Consider the following 17,044-nt stretch of genomic DNA (forward strand, 5'->3'; position numbering starts at 1 on the left):
AGTAGGTAAAAGAGAAGGGCACATATACAAAATGTGACTAAAATTTCATGGGGTTCAAGATACTGGAATACAAGACAGCATAAAGCAGGGAAACAGATTTTTAAAATGTTCTTCAGAATTTGGTACTTATGCCTAAGTTAAACACAATAGTTGAAGCTTCGCTAGGCAGGAGAGTGGGAACTATCTTTCTTACCCCCGTGTTCTAGTAATTTCATCTTGGCCTTTGGGGGTTGGGACACTATCCACCTCTGATTTTTCTTGTCAGAAGGCGTATTAGAACCTCTCAGGGATGCAAGTTTAGTGTTTTTTTTTCTTTCTTTCTTTATTTAAGTTTACAAAATACATGCTTATAGAAAATTAAAACATTATAGAAATATATAAGGCAGACCATGAAAGTTCTCCCATAATTCCATTCCCTCACAAAGCCACTGTTAACAATGTGGTGTTACTTCTCCATTATTTTTTAGAGTATAAAGTTATTTTACAAAAATGCTTGTGCAACTTTTTTTCTTACATAATAGTCTGACATTCCTCACTCTCTTAAATGAATACATAGAAACAAATTGCATGACAGTACCATAAACAATTAAACCAGTCCCTAATTGACAGGACATTTGGGCTAGTTTTAATTATTAAAGAACAAAGGTCTAGGAAGTGAGTTGTGTGTAACTGTCAGAGTATTCTTACTAGGCAGTTTCCTAGAAATGAAGTTAGTAGGCCGAAAGATTCAAATATTTTCAATAAAACTCAGAAAACTACACTTCTAAAAGCTGTAACAATTATACCCCTACCTACAGCATGCAAGATGGGATATCTATAATTTGGAAATGCTTGTTTAAAATCATGGTGGAATTTTTTAATTTGCAAACTTTAAAAAATGGATTGTTCTTGTAACTGTTTTCTCATTATAGGTAAAGTCTGACAAATCTTCTTGACTGATGGGGAATCAGTATCCCAAGGGCAGAATTTATAAAGTTCGTATTTACCAGGAGGCACAGGTATTAGAAACTTTAACTTTTCTATAAAATCTATACAAGATTGCAGCCTTTTGCTACAGCTTTAAATAGCTCCACTGGTATCTCCAGAGTTATTTTCCCCACGTTTTGATACCAATATTGATTGGTATCCTACTGCTTGTGGAATAAAATCCAAGCTCGAAACATGAGCTTTTCTCACCCACAAGCCAGCTTTACTCCCCATTACTCAACTGCAGCAGGCAATCTTTATCACAGAATACACCACACACTTTCCTGTGTCAGGTTTCATCAACTTTATGCTTCATCCTAGAATACTTTTTTCCTTCTCTGCACTTTCATTTCAAGGTCAGCTGAAATGCCACTTACTCCAAGAAGTCTTCCACAATCCTCCCCAGGAAAAATGAACTGTATTTTCCTCTGTGCTCCCCCAGCATTTCACTTGCACCTCTATTACAGCATTTCTATAAGCTATAAACTGGAATTCTTGAAGGACAAACGCATCCTGTTTGTCTATTTCCTGAATAGTCTCTAGTGCACAACTTTGCAGAGCATGCACTCAAAAACTGCTTTTGGAATAAACATACATAAGTTAAATTAAGACTTCAAGTCTTTTAATCCCAAATTATTATCACAGATATTAATTTTTAAAGGAATAAACAAAACCTACTGCTCCCTTAAAACATTTCCTATTATAATAATATTTTGTTCATTTTTTAAAAAGGTGGTCTTCTAATATTGTCAAAATAGTCTATATTTAGAATAGTTATGTTCAATAAACCTACATATGCTTGATTTCTGCATCTTCCTAGGATCACAAATTGTTTATTTTAGAAATAAAAAGACAAGGGGAAGGGGACAGGGGACAGTTTATGTAAAATATGAAGCCTCAATGATTCAAGCAAGTGAGTTTCTGCTTTATATTCCCAGCCAGAGCACAAAATGACTGGATATCCTCACCAACGCCAAGCTTTAAAAAAAAAAAAAAGAACCACCATGAAGACAACGCCACATTAAAATCTCTTTCTCTTGATAATTTCTGGTTTCCAGCTGACAGGATGAGTTTCTTCTGTCTAAAAATAGAAGTTAAAATAAAGTATTAGTAGTTTACTTCATAATTAATAGACTTGCTTTTAACAAAAACATATTAGTTGGCATTATATACTTAATATACTTAGCAGTTATTTAACAATTTTAGGAACAGCTAAACTTTTGGCATTATCCAAGTGTAATAAAAAATGAATGGGTCCATTACAAGTTCAGTTTGTAGTTTTTTATCTGAAATAAAATTTCTGTTTAGATATTCTAGTAACACCAAAGCATATGATTCTAGAATTAATTTGTATAGCAATCTATTTTTTTGCTGTTATTCTTAGTGCAACATTTTCTAAGTAACTGTAATAAGGACCACTGGGATAAATTAAAACATTCAATGGATTAACTGGCATCGATGAAACCAATACAGAAATCTATGAGCAGACACTATTCAAAATGACAAACACCTTCATATATATTTTTCCTTCTGACAATTAAATGAGAAAACACATGCCAGGGTAGTGGTGTATATAGTGTAGAATGCTGGACAAAGGGATGATTCATGTCCTGGGCTCAATGGAGCTGGCTTGTGGGAGATTTCATCACACTACTCAGAAAGGCATGTGATTTAAAACTTAGGAACTGTTTATTTCTGGAACTTTCTATTTAATATTTTCGGACTATGGGTAACAAACCTCAGAAAGCAAAACAGCAAATAAGGGGAGACTACTGTACTTCAAAAATGTATGTGAAACATAGAACCTACCGCTGTATCATCCTCTCTGTACACTTTAATGGTTTTATCAGCTTCAGCTGTTAGTAATCGACTTTCAGACTGATCAAAAGCACAAGCAAATATTCCTGATTCACTGTCCAAAGACCCAGGTTGTACAGCTGCATGAACTCTCTGAAAATTGTAGCCAGTTCTCCAGTCCCAAAGATGCATAGTGCCATTGTCAGCTTAAATGGAAAGATCTAGTTATACTTGGTATTGTTTCAACAGTTCGGCTTGACAAACACTTATTAAGCACCAACATTAGCCCAAGCAACATGACAATAACTACAGTTATAAAGATATACGAGTGTATGTATACATATATGTACATACACATACACACGTATATATACATATATGTACACACGCATATATACTTATATGTACATATGTATATGTGTGTGTGTATATACATACACATATATACATACACATACACATATATACGTATATGTATGTGTGTGTATACAAACACACACACGCATTTGAGTGTCCCAATACTGGTTTGTTTATTTTCATTTGTGCTTAATTCAGAATTTTTCATACATCTTAAAAAGCATCACAAAATTTGACTTCCAATTCCAGAATATCCAACCAAATTTTAGAAAATTCCCCACATAAATTCCTTAGACTTATTAGCTGGGAATTCAAACAGGACTAAACGATGAAATATACTACATATATTATGAATATGCATAAACACACATATGAACATCCAAATACACCATTATCAGGCAATTGCTGCCACAATACTTAGGTGTGATGGCTTAGAAACTTTACACGTTTACTCACTCACTAAAAGAAAAATGACAGACTAAGCACATTTATTACAAAAATTTTATTTTACCTCCAGATACAAGCACTCCATCAGAATTTACTGTCAATGTGTTAATAATAGCATTATGACCGGAAAGATTTTGAATGAAACTTCCATCAGGGAATTTCCATTGCTTTATGTTATCTGGAGAACCAGATGCAAACGTGTAACTGAAATAAGATTAAAAAGAATAAATGGCAATTAGTTAAGTAAGATGATGGGTTTTAAAAAGCTTATTGCAGTTGTATTTTGCATGTATATTCACTGATCTATGTAGTTTTAGCAAAATATTACTGTGCTATCAAGATGTAAAAATACCAAAACATTTATTCCAAGTTAAATCAGATTTTCAAAATTTTTAAGATGTATTTTAAATCCTAGTTTTATTCTCCTTTCATTTCCCAATGCTCTACACTGAATTAGAGCAATAAATATGCAAATGACTAATTTCACATAAATGACAAAGGGTTTTACTACTATTTTGGAGAGGGAGAACAAGACAGGGAGAGGCAGAAAGAGCGAGAAGGAGAGAAATAGAGGGGATGAGGGAGTGAGGAAGACAGGCACAGGGAAGGAGTAAGAAAGGGAATAAAGGCAGGGAGAGAGGAAAAATGAGGAAAGAAAGGATATGAATACAACCCAAAAAGTGTCAGAGGTGATATGATACAATGAACAGTTTGTGGTATTATGCTTCTCCTCTTTGGATATCCTGACTATAATGTTCAAGGTCCTTACTTTTTTTTTCTACGTATATTAAATTCCTCCTTAAGAATTAAACTATTCTATGAACACATCAGTGTACAATATCACTTATGTCCAAAATGTTAAAAGCCCAGCCACTATTACCTTCTATTTTGACATGCAGCATTTAACCATTTCACTATACTGTTTCATTTCACATTATTTTTTTGTCACTATGTAGAAGTTTTTCCTCATCTTATATAAGGTATGAAGGAAAATAAAATAAATGTATATTCATAAATGACACAGGTCTGGAAATAACAGTGGCTAATTGATTGCCAAAAGTAGTAATGGTGGCATTTCAGTACTATTCTAAGAAATGAAGAAAGTTGAGAGCAACGAATTAGGAAAATACACTTACTGTCTCGGATGTAAAACCACAGCCCTCACTGATTTTTTGTGATTTGTTAATGTCACTCTTGTTTTTCCAGCCACCAGATCCCATAATCGTATTGTAGTGTCATGGCTTCCTGTAATGAAAACACATACACCCCCCAAAATATAGACCAGAAAAAAAGAATGCAAAAGTTAAATATAATAAAATATGAAGTGTTTTTCCATAAACATACATATACTGAATGAAAGTCATTTCACCTCTTGGCTAATTTCTTCATTGCTCCAAAATTCTACTTTGATTTTAAATTTAATTCTTTAAGAAATACAACACGATGCTTGATTAAATATCACTGAACAGCTAGAACAAACGCAAATAACAAATAAAGACAAATATATGACTTTATCCCCTACTGGAAGGGAAAAACTCCATTTTTTTTTTTTTTTTAGTTAATAAATATATCAAGTGAAGTAATTATTTTCTATTCTTAAAGATCCAATGTTATTAACCTTAATTTGAGCAAAATAAGATTCAAACCAGTTATAAAGGTTATTGGGCTCAGGGTATTTTGTGTTCTAACTTCAATTTCCTATACTAATAATTTTGACTCTATAAAACAATACATAATTGAATCTAACAGCACAGTTTTCTAGTCAGGCATTACAGGATTCTGTACATGACATACTCTGTGATATGTAAAAAGTATGAGATAATTGAATGAAATCTTATTACAATAAATTTCAAATGCCCATGTCTAAAATATATAATGACACAGAAACACTGTTAACACAACACAGAGCAAGAGTTGTAGTGAATATAAAAATATACGTATTATTATAATGCATTCTGATATGAATATGCTGTAAACTTGAAAAGTATCCATCATACCAGTAATAATTTGTGGTTCTGCAGCTTGACACCTCACTGTAGCAACGGCATTTGTATGTCCAGATAACGTATGTACACTGGCTTTAGTTCTCACATCCCAAATCTATAAAAACATAACAGACATATTGTCAAAGAGAATAGGTATTCCTATCTCAGGAAGATAAATGTATCAATTCAAGGCTGGAAATCTACTAGACAACTGTGCCTGAATATAATGAAGAAAGTGCTTAAGCAAAGGATAATAATCTACAAGTTGGGTAAAAAGTATAGATAGGAGGTAGCTGCCAAGAAAAAAAAAGCTTAAAGATCAGGGTACTGAAAGTCTAAGAATGAGTATAATGGGAGTACTGAATGAAAGAGCTAATGGACAATAGGTTAAGGTGATAAAATGAAGCTTAAGAGTGTCACATTTCAGGGTCAGGGCACTAACAATAAATATGGTGAGTCCACAGAACTGAAGACAAGGTGGGAAAAACATACAAGTCAAACTCAGACTAGGGTACTGAAGAGTCAAGAAAACTATCTTTAATTCTCTATCAAACAATGTAAGATTCCAATATCAAATATGGGTATTACAAGATGCAATATATTTACAGACAAACACACAGCTCTATCCTTTTTACCCGTGCAGTTGAATCTCGACTACAGGTTACCAGCACATCGATTGTTGGGTGCAAATCCAAACCATACACTGCGCTAAGATGTCCATGATAGTGCCTTATAACCTAAAGATAAAGTAGAAAAGTTAAAATTTCTATAGTTAGGAAGATAAACTGTGGCCCACAATGTCTTAAATCCTAAAGTCCAAGCTTACCTTATTATACTCAAGATCCCAGCATTTTACTTGTTTGTCTTCTCCACAAGAGAACAGGTATGGGCTTCTTGCGCTTACTATCACACCCCGCACTGTACTGATATGCCCAGTCAATGACAGTTTTAGTTTTCCACTAGCCAAGTCCCAGATCTGCAATCAAAGAATATTTATTTTTTTCTTTTCTTGGTTACCCTGAAGCAAAATTTTAGAATCTTGATGTTAAAACCGAATCTTCAAAAAGAAAAGGGAGATGATATAAATATATGAAAATAAAGAAATTTGTAAAATAAGTCCTCTAAATAAAAACAAAAAAAACCATGCTCAAACTGAAAAATATATTTGCAACAGATGACAAAAAAGTTAATATTCTTAGCATATTAAAGATACAATTGATGATAAAAGTATGAATAACATGGTACCAAATTAGCCAAGGATGGCAACGACTTAAAAAAAACCCTGAAAGTAGGAAGTAAATGTACGAAAAAGTTCAACCTCACTAGAAATTTTGTATAAATGGTTATAGATTAGATATTCATTTTTGCTTATCATATTAGATATTTTTAAAGGGATACACAATCAACATGCTGAAAAGTATTCTCTCATAGACTGCAAGTATCAATTCACCCATTTTGGAAAGTAATTTGTACTTTGGGTAATCAGCCTAAAAAATACTTGACCCATTAATTTCATTTCTGGGATTCTATCTTAACAAAATAATTTAAAATAAAGAAAAAGCTTTATGCACAAAGATTAATTATAGCATTACTTAATCAGGAAACTGAAAACTTTAATGTCCAACAACAGGAAAATAGATTATAGAATATCTAAATGATATAACATTATGTAACCATTTAAAAAGATGTTGAATTTTTTGCAGGAATATGCCTTTGATATGATGTTAAGTAATAAAAGGCAAGATACAAAGAATGATTTTGAAAAGATACACATTTACACGTAGGAAAAAAGCTTATAAGTAAATGCACTGACATACATGCACAGAAATACTCGAAACTCATCCAAACATCTAACAGTGGCAGGATTCTGCATGGTCTATGTTCTTTTATAGTTTCATATATATTCCACATTTTCTATAGATGAGCATGCTTTAATTTTGTAACCAGAAGGGAAAAAAAAATTTAAGTATCAAGGAATAAGTGGTAGGTTGCCAGCATGTTAAATACCACTTTCCAAACAGATACTTATTTGGAACTCTTACTGGTATAGATGATAAATTTTACTCCATACTCAGATCTAACTAGAGGAACTGCAATAGTAATTCCCACCATAGGAAATAACTTAGAACAGATTAAACTTACATGACAAACACAGTCATGTGTATTTTTTTCTTCCCTCCCTCCTTACCTTTATAGTTCTATCAGCAGATCCAGTGACAAACCACTGGTTTCCAGGTTCCACAGCAATACATCGAACCCAGCCAAGATGTCCACTGATAACCTGTATAAAAAAAATAGAATAGGCCAACTCATCAACACATAAATTAGAATGCATGCAATTTTAACCACAACTGGGGTTTGAATTGCTCCTCTCCACATCCCCAGATCTTTAAATCATAAGTTTGTAAGATTATTTGACAATTAGATTTTAGAATGATAAATATTAAATTATTATCAGTGGATAAATGGATACACAAACTGTGGTACATCTATACAATGGAATGCTTCTCAGCAACAAAAAGAAATACGAGGGTACTTCAAAAAGTTCATGGAAAAACAGAATTAGATAATACAAACTTCCCATGAACTTTGTGAAATAACCTCATATGTTATTACTATACACCAACAACTAGGACGAATCTCAAAAGCATTAAACTGAGTGGTGGAGCCAGTCGCAAAAAGTACATACTGTATGATTCCATTTACATGACATAGTCAAAAAGGCACAACTATATTGATAGAAAACAGATCAGTGGATGCCAAGGGTGATGGAGAGTAAGACTATAAAAGAATAGCAAAGGAGTACTTCTTGAGGTGACATAACTTCTACATCCTAATTGTGGTAGTGGTTACCCAAATCTATACATCTATTAAAATTCATTAGACTTGTACACCAATAGAAACATCTCTTTTACTGTATAATCATTTGAAAAAATAAAAAATTTAAAATATATATTCAATTATGTGTATCTGTACATTTCCTACTCTCTACATTTTAATTTAGATATGGTATATTTTTAATCATTTTAATTTATTGTAGTTGAAAGAATAATTGATAGATCTGAAGAAATTTCTTTATATGGTGTTTTTCCCCTCAGCCTTTATACTAAAAGTTCACTTTCCTAAATTTATTTTGTCTGCACTCCATGCTTCTATTATATTTTATACTGTATTTTATAGAAAATACAAGCATAGCTTCTACTTAAGGCAGTTTCCTTCTCAAGATATCTTTTTAAGTACTGCCTAAGCCTCTTTTCATCCCAGGTCAGATCACTCTACATGTTTTCATCATATTCACTCCTTTTCCTTCCTACTCTTCAGCCCTTGTCAAGTGGAAAGCAATCATGTTTCACATAGTGGAATAAAATGCAGATTTGCTCACCCTGTAGAGTTTCCATGGTGGGTGCCACTGGGGTTTCGGCATCGTAGGCGCTTTTTTAGCTATCAGTGCAGAGTTCTTTGTATTGCCAGTCTCCATAACAATCTAGATATGGAACAGATTACATTATTATTAAGCTATTAAACCTAAGGATTCATGTTATCAATTCAAAAATGGAAACTGAAAGAGGGAATTTATGAAAGATTTTTTCTTTAAGTGAAGAGGAAAGAACAGCTAAAATTTTTTTCATAACTAGAAAATGAGTCCAAGACTTCAATCAGAACTGTATTTTTTGTATGTTAATTTTAAAATGCAATTAGAAAACATCACGTTTTCAAATTCAAAACCCAGCTCTGCCAATTATTAGCTGATTGACCTTGGGTAAAAATTATGTAACCTCTATGTGCCTCATTTGTCAAATAGGAAGAATAGTGCTTACCTCATACAGTTACTATGAAGATTTAAAAAGTAGTAAATGCTCCGCATAAGCATGTACATCTGATGCATTTACATTCAAATCCTTTTAAGTTTATTATTGCCACCACCTTTCATTGTCATTTTAACACTATTGATTTAATATACCATAGGAGAGACAGATAGTTTCTTCTATTTATTTTCTAATACAATATTTAAATACTATTTTAAAAGGTATACTAGTTGATATACCATCTATTGCTAACACCCATCCATTCAACCAAAACATATTTAAGCCCATAAAGTTCCTGCCCTCAAGAACCTTAAATTACATCTTCCTAAAGAGACAAAGAACCTGGACGAAGAGATCTTCTCCGAAGGATAAAGAAATGTGGTGTGAATTACAAATTTGTTCACTCCATAAAACCAAACCAATTGCATAATAAACTAAGGAAGTAAAGCCTGCACTTATTTCAAGTATGTAATAAAATAAACTGCATATTTCCAGTTATTCTTTCTACAACTACTTTCGCCAATACTAAGAGCAGCTGCCGCTTACTTACAAACAGATAAACTTGTGTATTTCTAAATGGTCATTTATAAGACACTAGTTTTATAGCCAAGAATATTACAATACTAACAGCACTCAAGTGTACACGTATAAACCAACATAAAGTTCAATAAAAGAAGACTTTCATATCTAACACATACTAATGCAAGTTTAAGAATAATATAACACTCCTTGTATTTTTAAGAGTAATAAATACTAACAGCACATTACCTTCATCAAAATACATACTATGACACAAATAACAGAATTTTAAATCCTAAAAAATATGTCAATTTACTAACAACTTAAGTTTCGGGGCTATAAAATACTGTCTAGCTCAGGCTAGTATTTATCTTAATTCCAAGGAAGTGTTCATTTCTTTAATAAGTAAGATAAGACTTTTGGGATAAATGAAAATAAGACAACAAATTCTACCTGCAGTGCTGTGTGACACAGGGAAACTTACTGAATTCATCACTGTAGGCTGTGAACGGTCAGAAGCCCCAGGATGTCGATATTCACTTCCACCAGGTACAGTACGATTTGCATCAACCCTGAAGCAAAAAAAAGAACACATTCTAAGTAATTAATGCCTCCAGTCTGTAAGCCCTGATAAAGGAGAATGTCATATGAAACATACTTATAAAGAAACAAATGTAAAAATAAAAAAAATGTGAACAGTAAAATATGCTTTCAAAATCTTTGTAATTATGAGTATAATATTTCATACCTGGCCTGAGAAGAAGGTAATGCCACTGTTAAGGACTGCGCGGCTGATTCACTTGGCATTCTTTGGACCTTAGTATCTGCTGTTAGAGCAACCCCTATTAAAATTTAAAAAAATCAATTCCTTTTAGTAGCTATCCTTGTTTTCATTTACATGTATTTAAAAATAAAATACTGCAGGAAAACATATACCAAATGGTTATTATCTCCAAGCAGTGATACCATATAAATTTTGATTAAGTTTTGCTTATCTTTGTTTATTACTTTTTTACTATAACTACTGCTTAATAATACACAACTCAAATTTTATTTGATCACAAGCAACTTGGTATCAAAGTAGCCCAAGATGATAAGGTTAAATTTCTATTAAATTTGAATATTACCTTCAAAAGTAAAAATTAAGCAGTTCCTCAAACACTAGCAAAATGTTTTCAAGAGTGAATGTAAGTTATCACACCTGATTTCCCTGTAATTTCTATGTATACTATTTTGTCCTCCACCCTGTTATACTGGCCACTCCATCTGTGTGCCAATCCCTCTAAACACACACACACACACATACATATATAGAGGACATGTTTCTACCCTACCTGTTTCTATACTAATTCTTCTATCATTTTTATAAGCTTAGTGATATTTACATGTCTGTCTAAACCATCAGCTCTGGAGAAGTCTTGTTGTCTTTGGATTCCTAGCACAGTGCCTGAAATAATATAGGTGCTTAAGAATGTTTGCTGAATGAATGCATAAGTACTACTTAATTATCATCTAAAAAGCTATGGGTGGATACTTGGCTATTGAGCTTATCCTGTATTTTACAGGCAATGAGAATCTCATTATTGGTTCATTCATGGAAATACATGTGAAAATAAAATAAGACATTTTTAATATGCAGCAGCTCACTTACCAGGTCCTGGTGGATATGGATGTGTACCTGTCACTAAATATTCAACTTCTTGTCCTAAAAGGGGGAAAAAAAAAAAAAAGAAAAAAATTAATCAACGGTGAAGTTATCTTATATACAAGTATCACCTTTTTCAGCATATCAAATAATATTATATTATCAACTGGATTTCCCAAATTTTCCCAACTATACTCAAGCCTCAGATATAAGGGAATTTGATCATTTTTGTTTTGACCTGTGTAAAACCACATGTGCACAGCTATTTCCTTGCCCATTTGCTGATATGAGATCAAGAAAGCTTGTGCGTTTGCTACATAGAAATGATGTACAAAGAGGCCTTCCGATCCAGTGACAACCCACTCTGGTTTTTTCCCAAGCAAATGGGCTCCTGTGAAATTCTGGACTGTCTTTATTCATTACAATTTCAGTACTTAACATCTTTCTGAATTACAGCCAAGACAGATGGAATCCCTACAAGTTAGGAATAGTCTTCAAATTTTTCCTTTAGTCTCCACTGTGACCTTCTTCACATCCTAAGATTTTCTGCATCATTATACTACCACTTGTATTTCCTAGAAGAAAAAAACCATCAACCTACTTGCTTCTCCCATGAGGAAATCAAGACTTCCATCATAATACTTGCATAGCCATTAAATCCTGTATTACCGCAATTATTCCTTTCAAGAGAGGCACTAATAAAACATTTTAATTGTTTTTCTATTTTTAATTTCACATATAAGTTCTGACATTCCTGATATCACCATACTCACCTTGATTGGCAGGATACTGTTTATGACCATATGAATCTGCTCCATTCTGAGGACCCTTCTCTTTAAAATTCTCTTTCGAAGTAGGCATATGCAACACAGGGCCATACTCATTACGAAGCTTGACTGCCATTTTTCGTTTGTGACTAGTTAAAAATTATAAACATAAGAATGTATGCTTGAATACTTTAAATACATTCACCAATGCAAATGTTTACAGATAGCCAGGAAACAAGTACTTAAATGGCTTAAGTTTACCCAACCACATAGAAAAAGTCTCTAGTAATACTTTAAAGTTAAATAGTATTTTAAAGAACAAAAAACTTCCAACTGCATTTCTACACCACATGTATTTACTTTTGCTCACAATCCACCATACAGCATTCACTAAAACTAAGTAATATTTTAATTTGTTACCTAATAAACACAAAAGCTTTTATGTTGAGTTATCTAGGGTCCAAATGATTTAAAGATATATAGAAACTAACATATTCTTTATAAAACCTCAAAGTCGACATACTTTCCTTCAAATGTCTAAATATAAAAATACACTAAAAACTTCCACAGCAACCTTTACTAGATGTATCTAAAAGATTAGGTAGAAAGTACTTAATTAGTTTGATATTTTAAAAAGAAATGTGCTTATATTACTTTTAAGAATAGTTCACTTTACAAATTAAATATAAATGTTTGCTTGAGAAATTAAGTAGATTTTAAAAGAAGGGTAAAGGACAAAGAAGGAACACTGCACATAATGCAATCCCAGACTGCAGCTGGAGATGTAGAACCAAAAATATGCCACCACTCAAAAATCTTCATCATACTAACGAGAAAAGATGGGAGTAGAGGTACTGGCCAGGTACAATTTCAGCTCAGCAAGGCTCTGAGAGCAGCGGGAAGCTGAAAGCACATACAAAGTGATTGATTATAAAATAAAATACCTAAAATGGACTTTCCTAATTACTGGGTATTTGCAAAATGCAATTAATTAATGGAATTTTTACGTAAAAGGCCAAAAAAAAAAGTTAGATCAGCTTAAATTATGCCAAAACTCATTACTGAATAGACAGTGTTAGTATTACTAACTGATCTTTAAAGGTCTCCCTCTCCCTACTCTCTTCCCCCAATATTAAAATTTTAAATATTTTAGAAATTGAAAAAGAACTATACCTACCTCTCTTCATCCAAAGGCACAGGTTTTCCATTATCAGCTACAAACATGTCATGAGTCCTCTTCAACGATCTGAACACAAGTGTGTGTACAGAATGTTTCTGTACTTCCTAGAAAGAGTATAATTACACATTTAGCTACAAATTACACACACCATAACCTAAATTAAAGTCAAATACGTATACACTTTACATTTAAATATGTAAAAAGCTTTATACCATAGCAAGCTACAGGAGTCAAGTTCAGAGGAGAAAACTCCTCTTTGGCTAAAGCCCCAGGTCTAATAACTGAGTGATGCCTGAGGTTAGTCATTTACTCAGTAAATATTTACTGAGCTTATACTATGTGTCTGGCAGGTATTAAGCTAGAAGCTAACAATAGAATGATGAAAAGGCGGTCATGGTCCCTGTGCTCAAGAGGAGATAGACAAATAAAAATAAGCAAGATAATTCTACATTTTGATAAGTGCTATGAAGGCAACAAGCAAGGCGCTCAGTCAGAGAACCAAGGAAGAACTAAGAGTAACACAAAAGATGTCTCTGAGGAGATATTTAAGCAGAGAGGGAGTTAGCCTCGCACAGAATAGAGGTAAGAACAATTCAGGCAGAGGAGAATGCCATATACAATGATGTTCAATAACCTAAATAATGCCAGGAAAGCAGTACAGCGTGTATGTTGGGTGAGAGTGGGTTGTAGTGCAAGATGAGGTTGCAAATGTAGACAAGGTCCAGATTAGATACACTCTTCTAGAACATTACAAGTCTATATTTTTGTTCTAGTAACAAACGGCCAGTAAAGTGCTTTAACCAAGAAAAACATGATTAACTTACGTTTTAAACAGAATAATTTATAGGAGTACAAAAACTGGAAGTAAGGAGACCAGCTGGAATCTAATGTACCAGTCCAAATAAGACATGATGTTGGTATTAATTAAGGTACACTGCAGTGGATATGAAGAGAGGATGGAATCAAGAAATATTTGGGATAAGATGGACAAGTCCTCCTAATAGAATGGCTGTTCAAGCTACGGAAAGATGTAAAGAACGGCAGGTTTTCCTGGGGTGGAGCTGACACAGGAGACGAACTGAACGCAAGATAAACAAGACCGCCAGTCTTTCAGGGCACAGAATCACCGACACGACTCCGCAGAAGACGAGTACCAGTGGTCGAACATCAACAGAAGCCCCGCCTCCGAGGACAGTGCTCAGCTCCCAAAGGTTAGATGAGGACCGGACGAATTATCTCAGGCTTCCGGCCTGGACGGAACCTCCGACTCGGGTTCTCATCCAGCCTCTCTCCCTCCTCCCAAAACCTTAAGAGACCACTCGGCCGGCCTCAGCCAAACGGCTTCCCTCGCACCTCCTTCTCTCCCCAGACTCCCAGCACTCTCGATCCCCCATGCCCGCTGCCAAAGAAAGCAGTCCAGAAACAAACGACTCTTGAGAGCCCAAGTGTCCTTTTACCTCCACCATGATGCTGCCGTGTACCCCAAGCCTCCGGCAGGGAAGAAACACTAATTACCAACGCAGAAACCGCCGCCTCAAATGGGCAGCACCTTCCGGAATTGGACGTTCTGGCGCCGGACGTGACGCAAGCCTCGCGCACGCGCGCTGGTCGCCCGCCGGCCTCCTGGGGTCGAGGGGCGGGTCCTCCGCCTCGGGGCCGCCTCTGGGGCGGAGTCTTGAGGCTGAGGGGTGGTGACTCCTGAAGTGCCTGGCGGGACTGGACGCATCCGTTCACCCCTCTAAAGTCTTAAAGTAGCGATGTTTTCTGCCTTACTCTCAACCTTAAATGTTTTGGTTTGGGGTCTTGGTTGTTTGTGCTGTATTCTTCGGAAGCTTAATGCGTTTTATTCAGATAACTTAAGAAATCGGTTCCAGAGAGCGTCTGAAGAGTGAACCCCCTTAGGTTCTAAGGCTCTTCCGCCCTCTTGCTCTCTGGGGATCGCCTCCGCGCCTTCTGTGGCCTGGTTCCAATACCTGCCTGGAAGCACTTAGACGCTTTTGCAGTCTTAGCCCTAGGAACAATTCCACTTACACAGTACAGTAAACACTTGTTGAGTGAATGTTACGGAATAGTTGTTTCAGCTTGAGAAATTTTGACATGTAGATATGCAAAATAATAATGTGTTAACAGCGTATGGCAATATTCCAAATTTACTTTCTGTTACATAGGGGTTTTTTTGTTTTTGGTTTTTTAATTTCTCAAAACTGCATAACCCTTGGCCGTTTTCTAGTTGTCTGCTGATAAATGTGGCTTCAACAAGGGCAGGGCACAGGGCACAGCTTTTCAAAACTCGTGGAAGACAACTGGAGACTTTAGCCATTTTTATTTATGTGCATCCTGGTACCACAATATTGGTATTTTGTTTCCTACCCAGGTAAAATTTGCGGCTTGTTATCAGTCCTGCGCGATTTTTTTTCTATGTAAAAAGAAAATTGATGGGGATGGTCATTTGCAAACTTAGACAAACATTTTACTGGATCTGCCTCTTCCTTAACCATGATCATTCTCACTGATCTTGTCCCCGGAGCACACTGCTTACACTTTGAGAGGAGGAAAAATCTAGCAAAAGTATGTGAATCAACAATCTCGTTTAGAAGTTAATTAATTTTTAATACATTAAAAACATTAAGGTCGTGTTTTTACTTTGAAATACAATCATCTCTGATTTTGTGTGTGAGTTTGGCCTAAGAGCTGATTTTCTGTAAAAGTGGCCGGAAATGACATAGTTATAAAATATATACTTGAGGAATTAAATCATATTAAAATTATAACATACCTATAGATAGTAATAACTCTATAAAAGAACATGATTTTGAAAGAATATAAAACTATAGAAATGTAAAGAAGACTAATATATCTATGGCAATATAATTATTTTCTAGCTGAGTCTATTAACTTGTTAAATATTTAATCATCCTGGAAACATTTAATTTATGAACCTGGACTCATAAAAACGTTTTAATGATTGAAGTAAATTGTGCTAGATTTTGCTCTTTTTAAAACCCTCTTGAATTTACAGGATTATGCCATCCACTTGAAAGTTTATTTTAGACTGTTATAGAGCTCAGTGACCCTATTATCTAGTTCAGGGATCCCTGAATTACATTTATTGTAGGCAAATTTCGCATTTATATAGCAATCGTTTTTTGTTTGTTTGTTTGTTTTTGTTTTTCTTTTGTTTTTGTCTTGAGAGGACATCTGTAAGTTCTACTGGATTTGCCCCCCGAAAGGTTAGGAATCCCTGACCTGGCCAACATCCCACGCTGCCTTATTTGAACAGTAGGTGTCATTACTGCTCTTCATAAGAGCTCAGAGGACTTTTCTTAAAGCAGATATGGCAAATAATTTATTAATGAAAATATTAACGTCGTCCCTTTTGTGTGAAACAACTAGAAAAAATTTTAAGAAAAGCCTTCCTTCTTTTGCCAAGCTAATTTTTTTTTTTTACTTGCCAATACAGAAAATCTTTATATTCTCCAAATATTGTGTCCTTTGCTCTTGAGGAGTGATAGAAGTTCATTCACATGAGTAGATTTGGGTGCCATTTTTATCAACTTTTAGTCATATTTTTAATG

At 34.4% G+C, this 17,044-nt stretch overlaps 1 protein-coding gene across 2 annotated transcripts; it reads right to left on the reverse strand.

Moving 5' to 3' along the window:
• Nucleotides 1-304: 304 nt before the first annotated feature.
• Nucleotides 305-15,032, reverse strand: PLRG1 (pleiotropic regulator 1). Of its 2 annotated transcripts, none has more exons than XM_063107744.1 (15): nucleotides 14,927-15,032; nucleotides 13,467-13,573; nucleotides 12,296-12,438; nucleotides 11,529-11,582; nucleotides 10,626-10,719; nucleotides 10,362-10,449; nucleotides 8,935-9,036; nucleotides 7,741-7,833; nucleotides 6,379-6,528; nucleotides 6,188-6,289; nucleotides 5,565-5,667; nucleotides 4,704-4,812; nucleotides 3,632-3,771; nucleotides 2,776-2,969; nucleotides 305-2,047 (listed from the first exon to the last, which is right to left on the reverse strand). In XM_063107744.1, the coding sequence occupies exons 1-15, from the start codon at nucleotides 14,933-14,935 to the stop codon at nucleotides 1,988-1,990; spliced, it is 1,548 nt and encodes a 515-aa protein (XP_062963814.1). In that variant the 5' UTR covers nucleotides 14,936-15,032; the 3' UTR covers nucleotides 305-1,987. The 2 variants fall into 2 exon arrangements, with proteins under 2 accessions (XP_062963814.1, XP_062963815.1); XM_063107745.1 differs by lacking the exon at nucleotides 14,927-15,032 and adding an exon at nucleotides 13,121-13,192 and having other exon boundaries at nucleotides 13,467-13,551.
• Between the last annotated feature and the right edge of the window lie 2,012 nt (nucleotides 15,033-17,044).

Source organism: Cynocephalus volans, chromosome 9, assembly GCF_027409185.1.
Source record: "Cynocephalus volans isolate mCynVol1 chromosome 9, mCynVol1.pri, whole genome shotgun sequence".
Taxonomy (NCBI): Eukaryota; Metazoa; Chordata; class Mammalia; order Dermoptera; family Cynocephalidae; genus Cynocephalus; species Cynocephalus volans.

Bases quoted from the DNA above. Each gene is read 5' to 3' on its own strand.
- PLRG1 (XM_063107744.1), bottom strand. The intron at 10,720-11,528 runs GTAAGTGAGCTG...AAATTTTAATAG, and splicing joins TCCATATCCACCAGGACCTG to GGGTTGCTCTAACAGCAGAT. The intron at 3,772-4,703 runs GTAAGTGTATTT...ATCTTATTTCAG, and splicing joins GTGGTTTTACATCCGAGACA to TTACACGTTTGCATCTGGTT.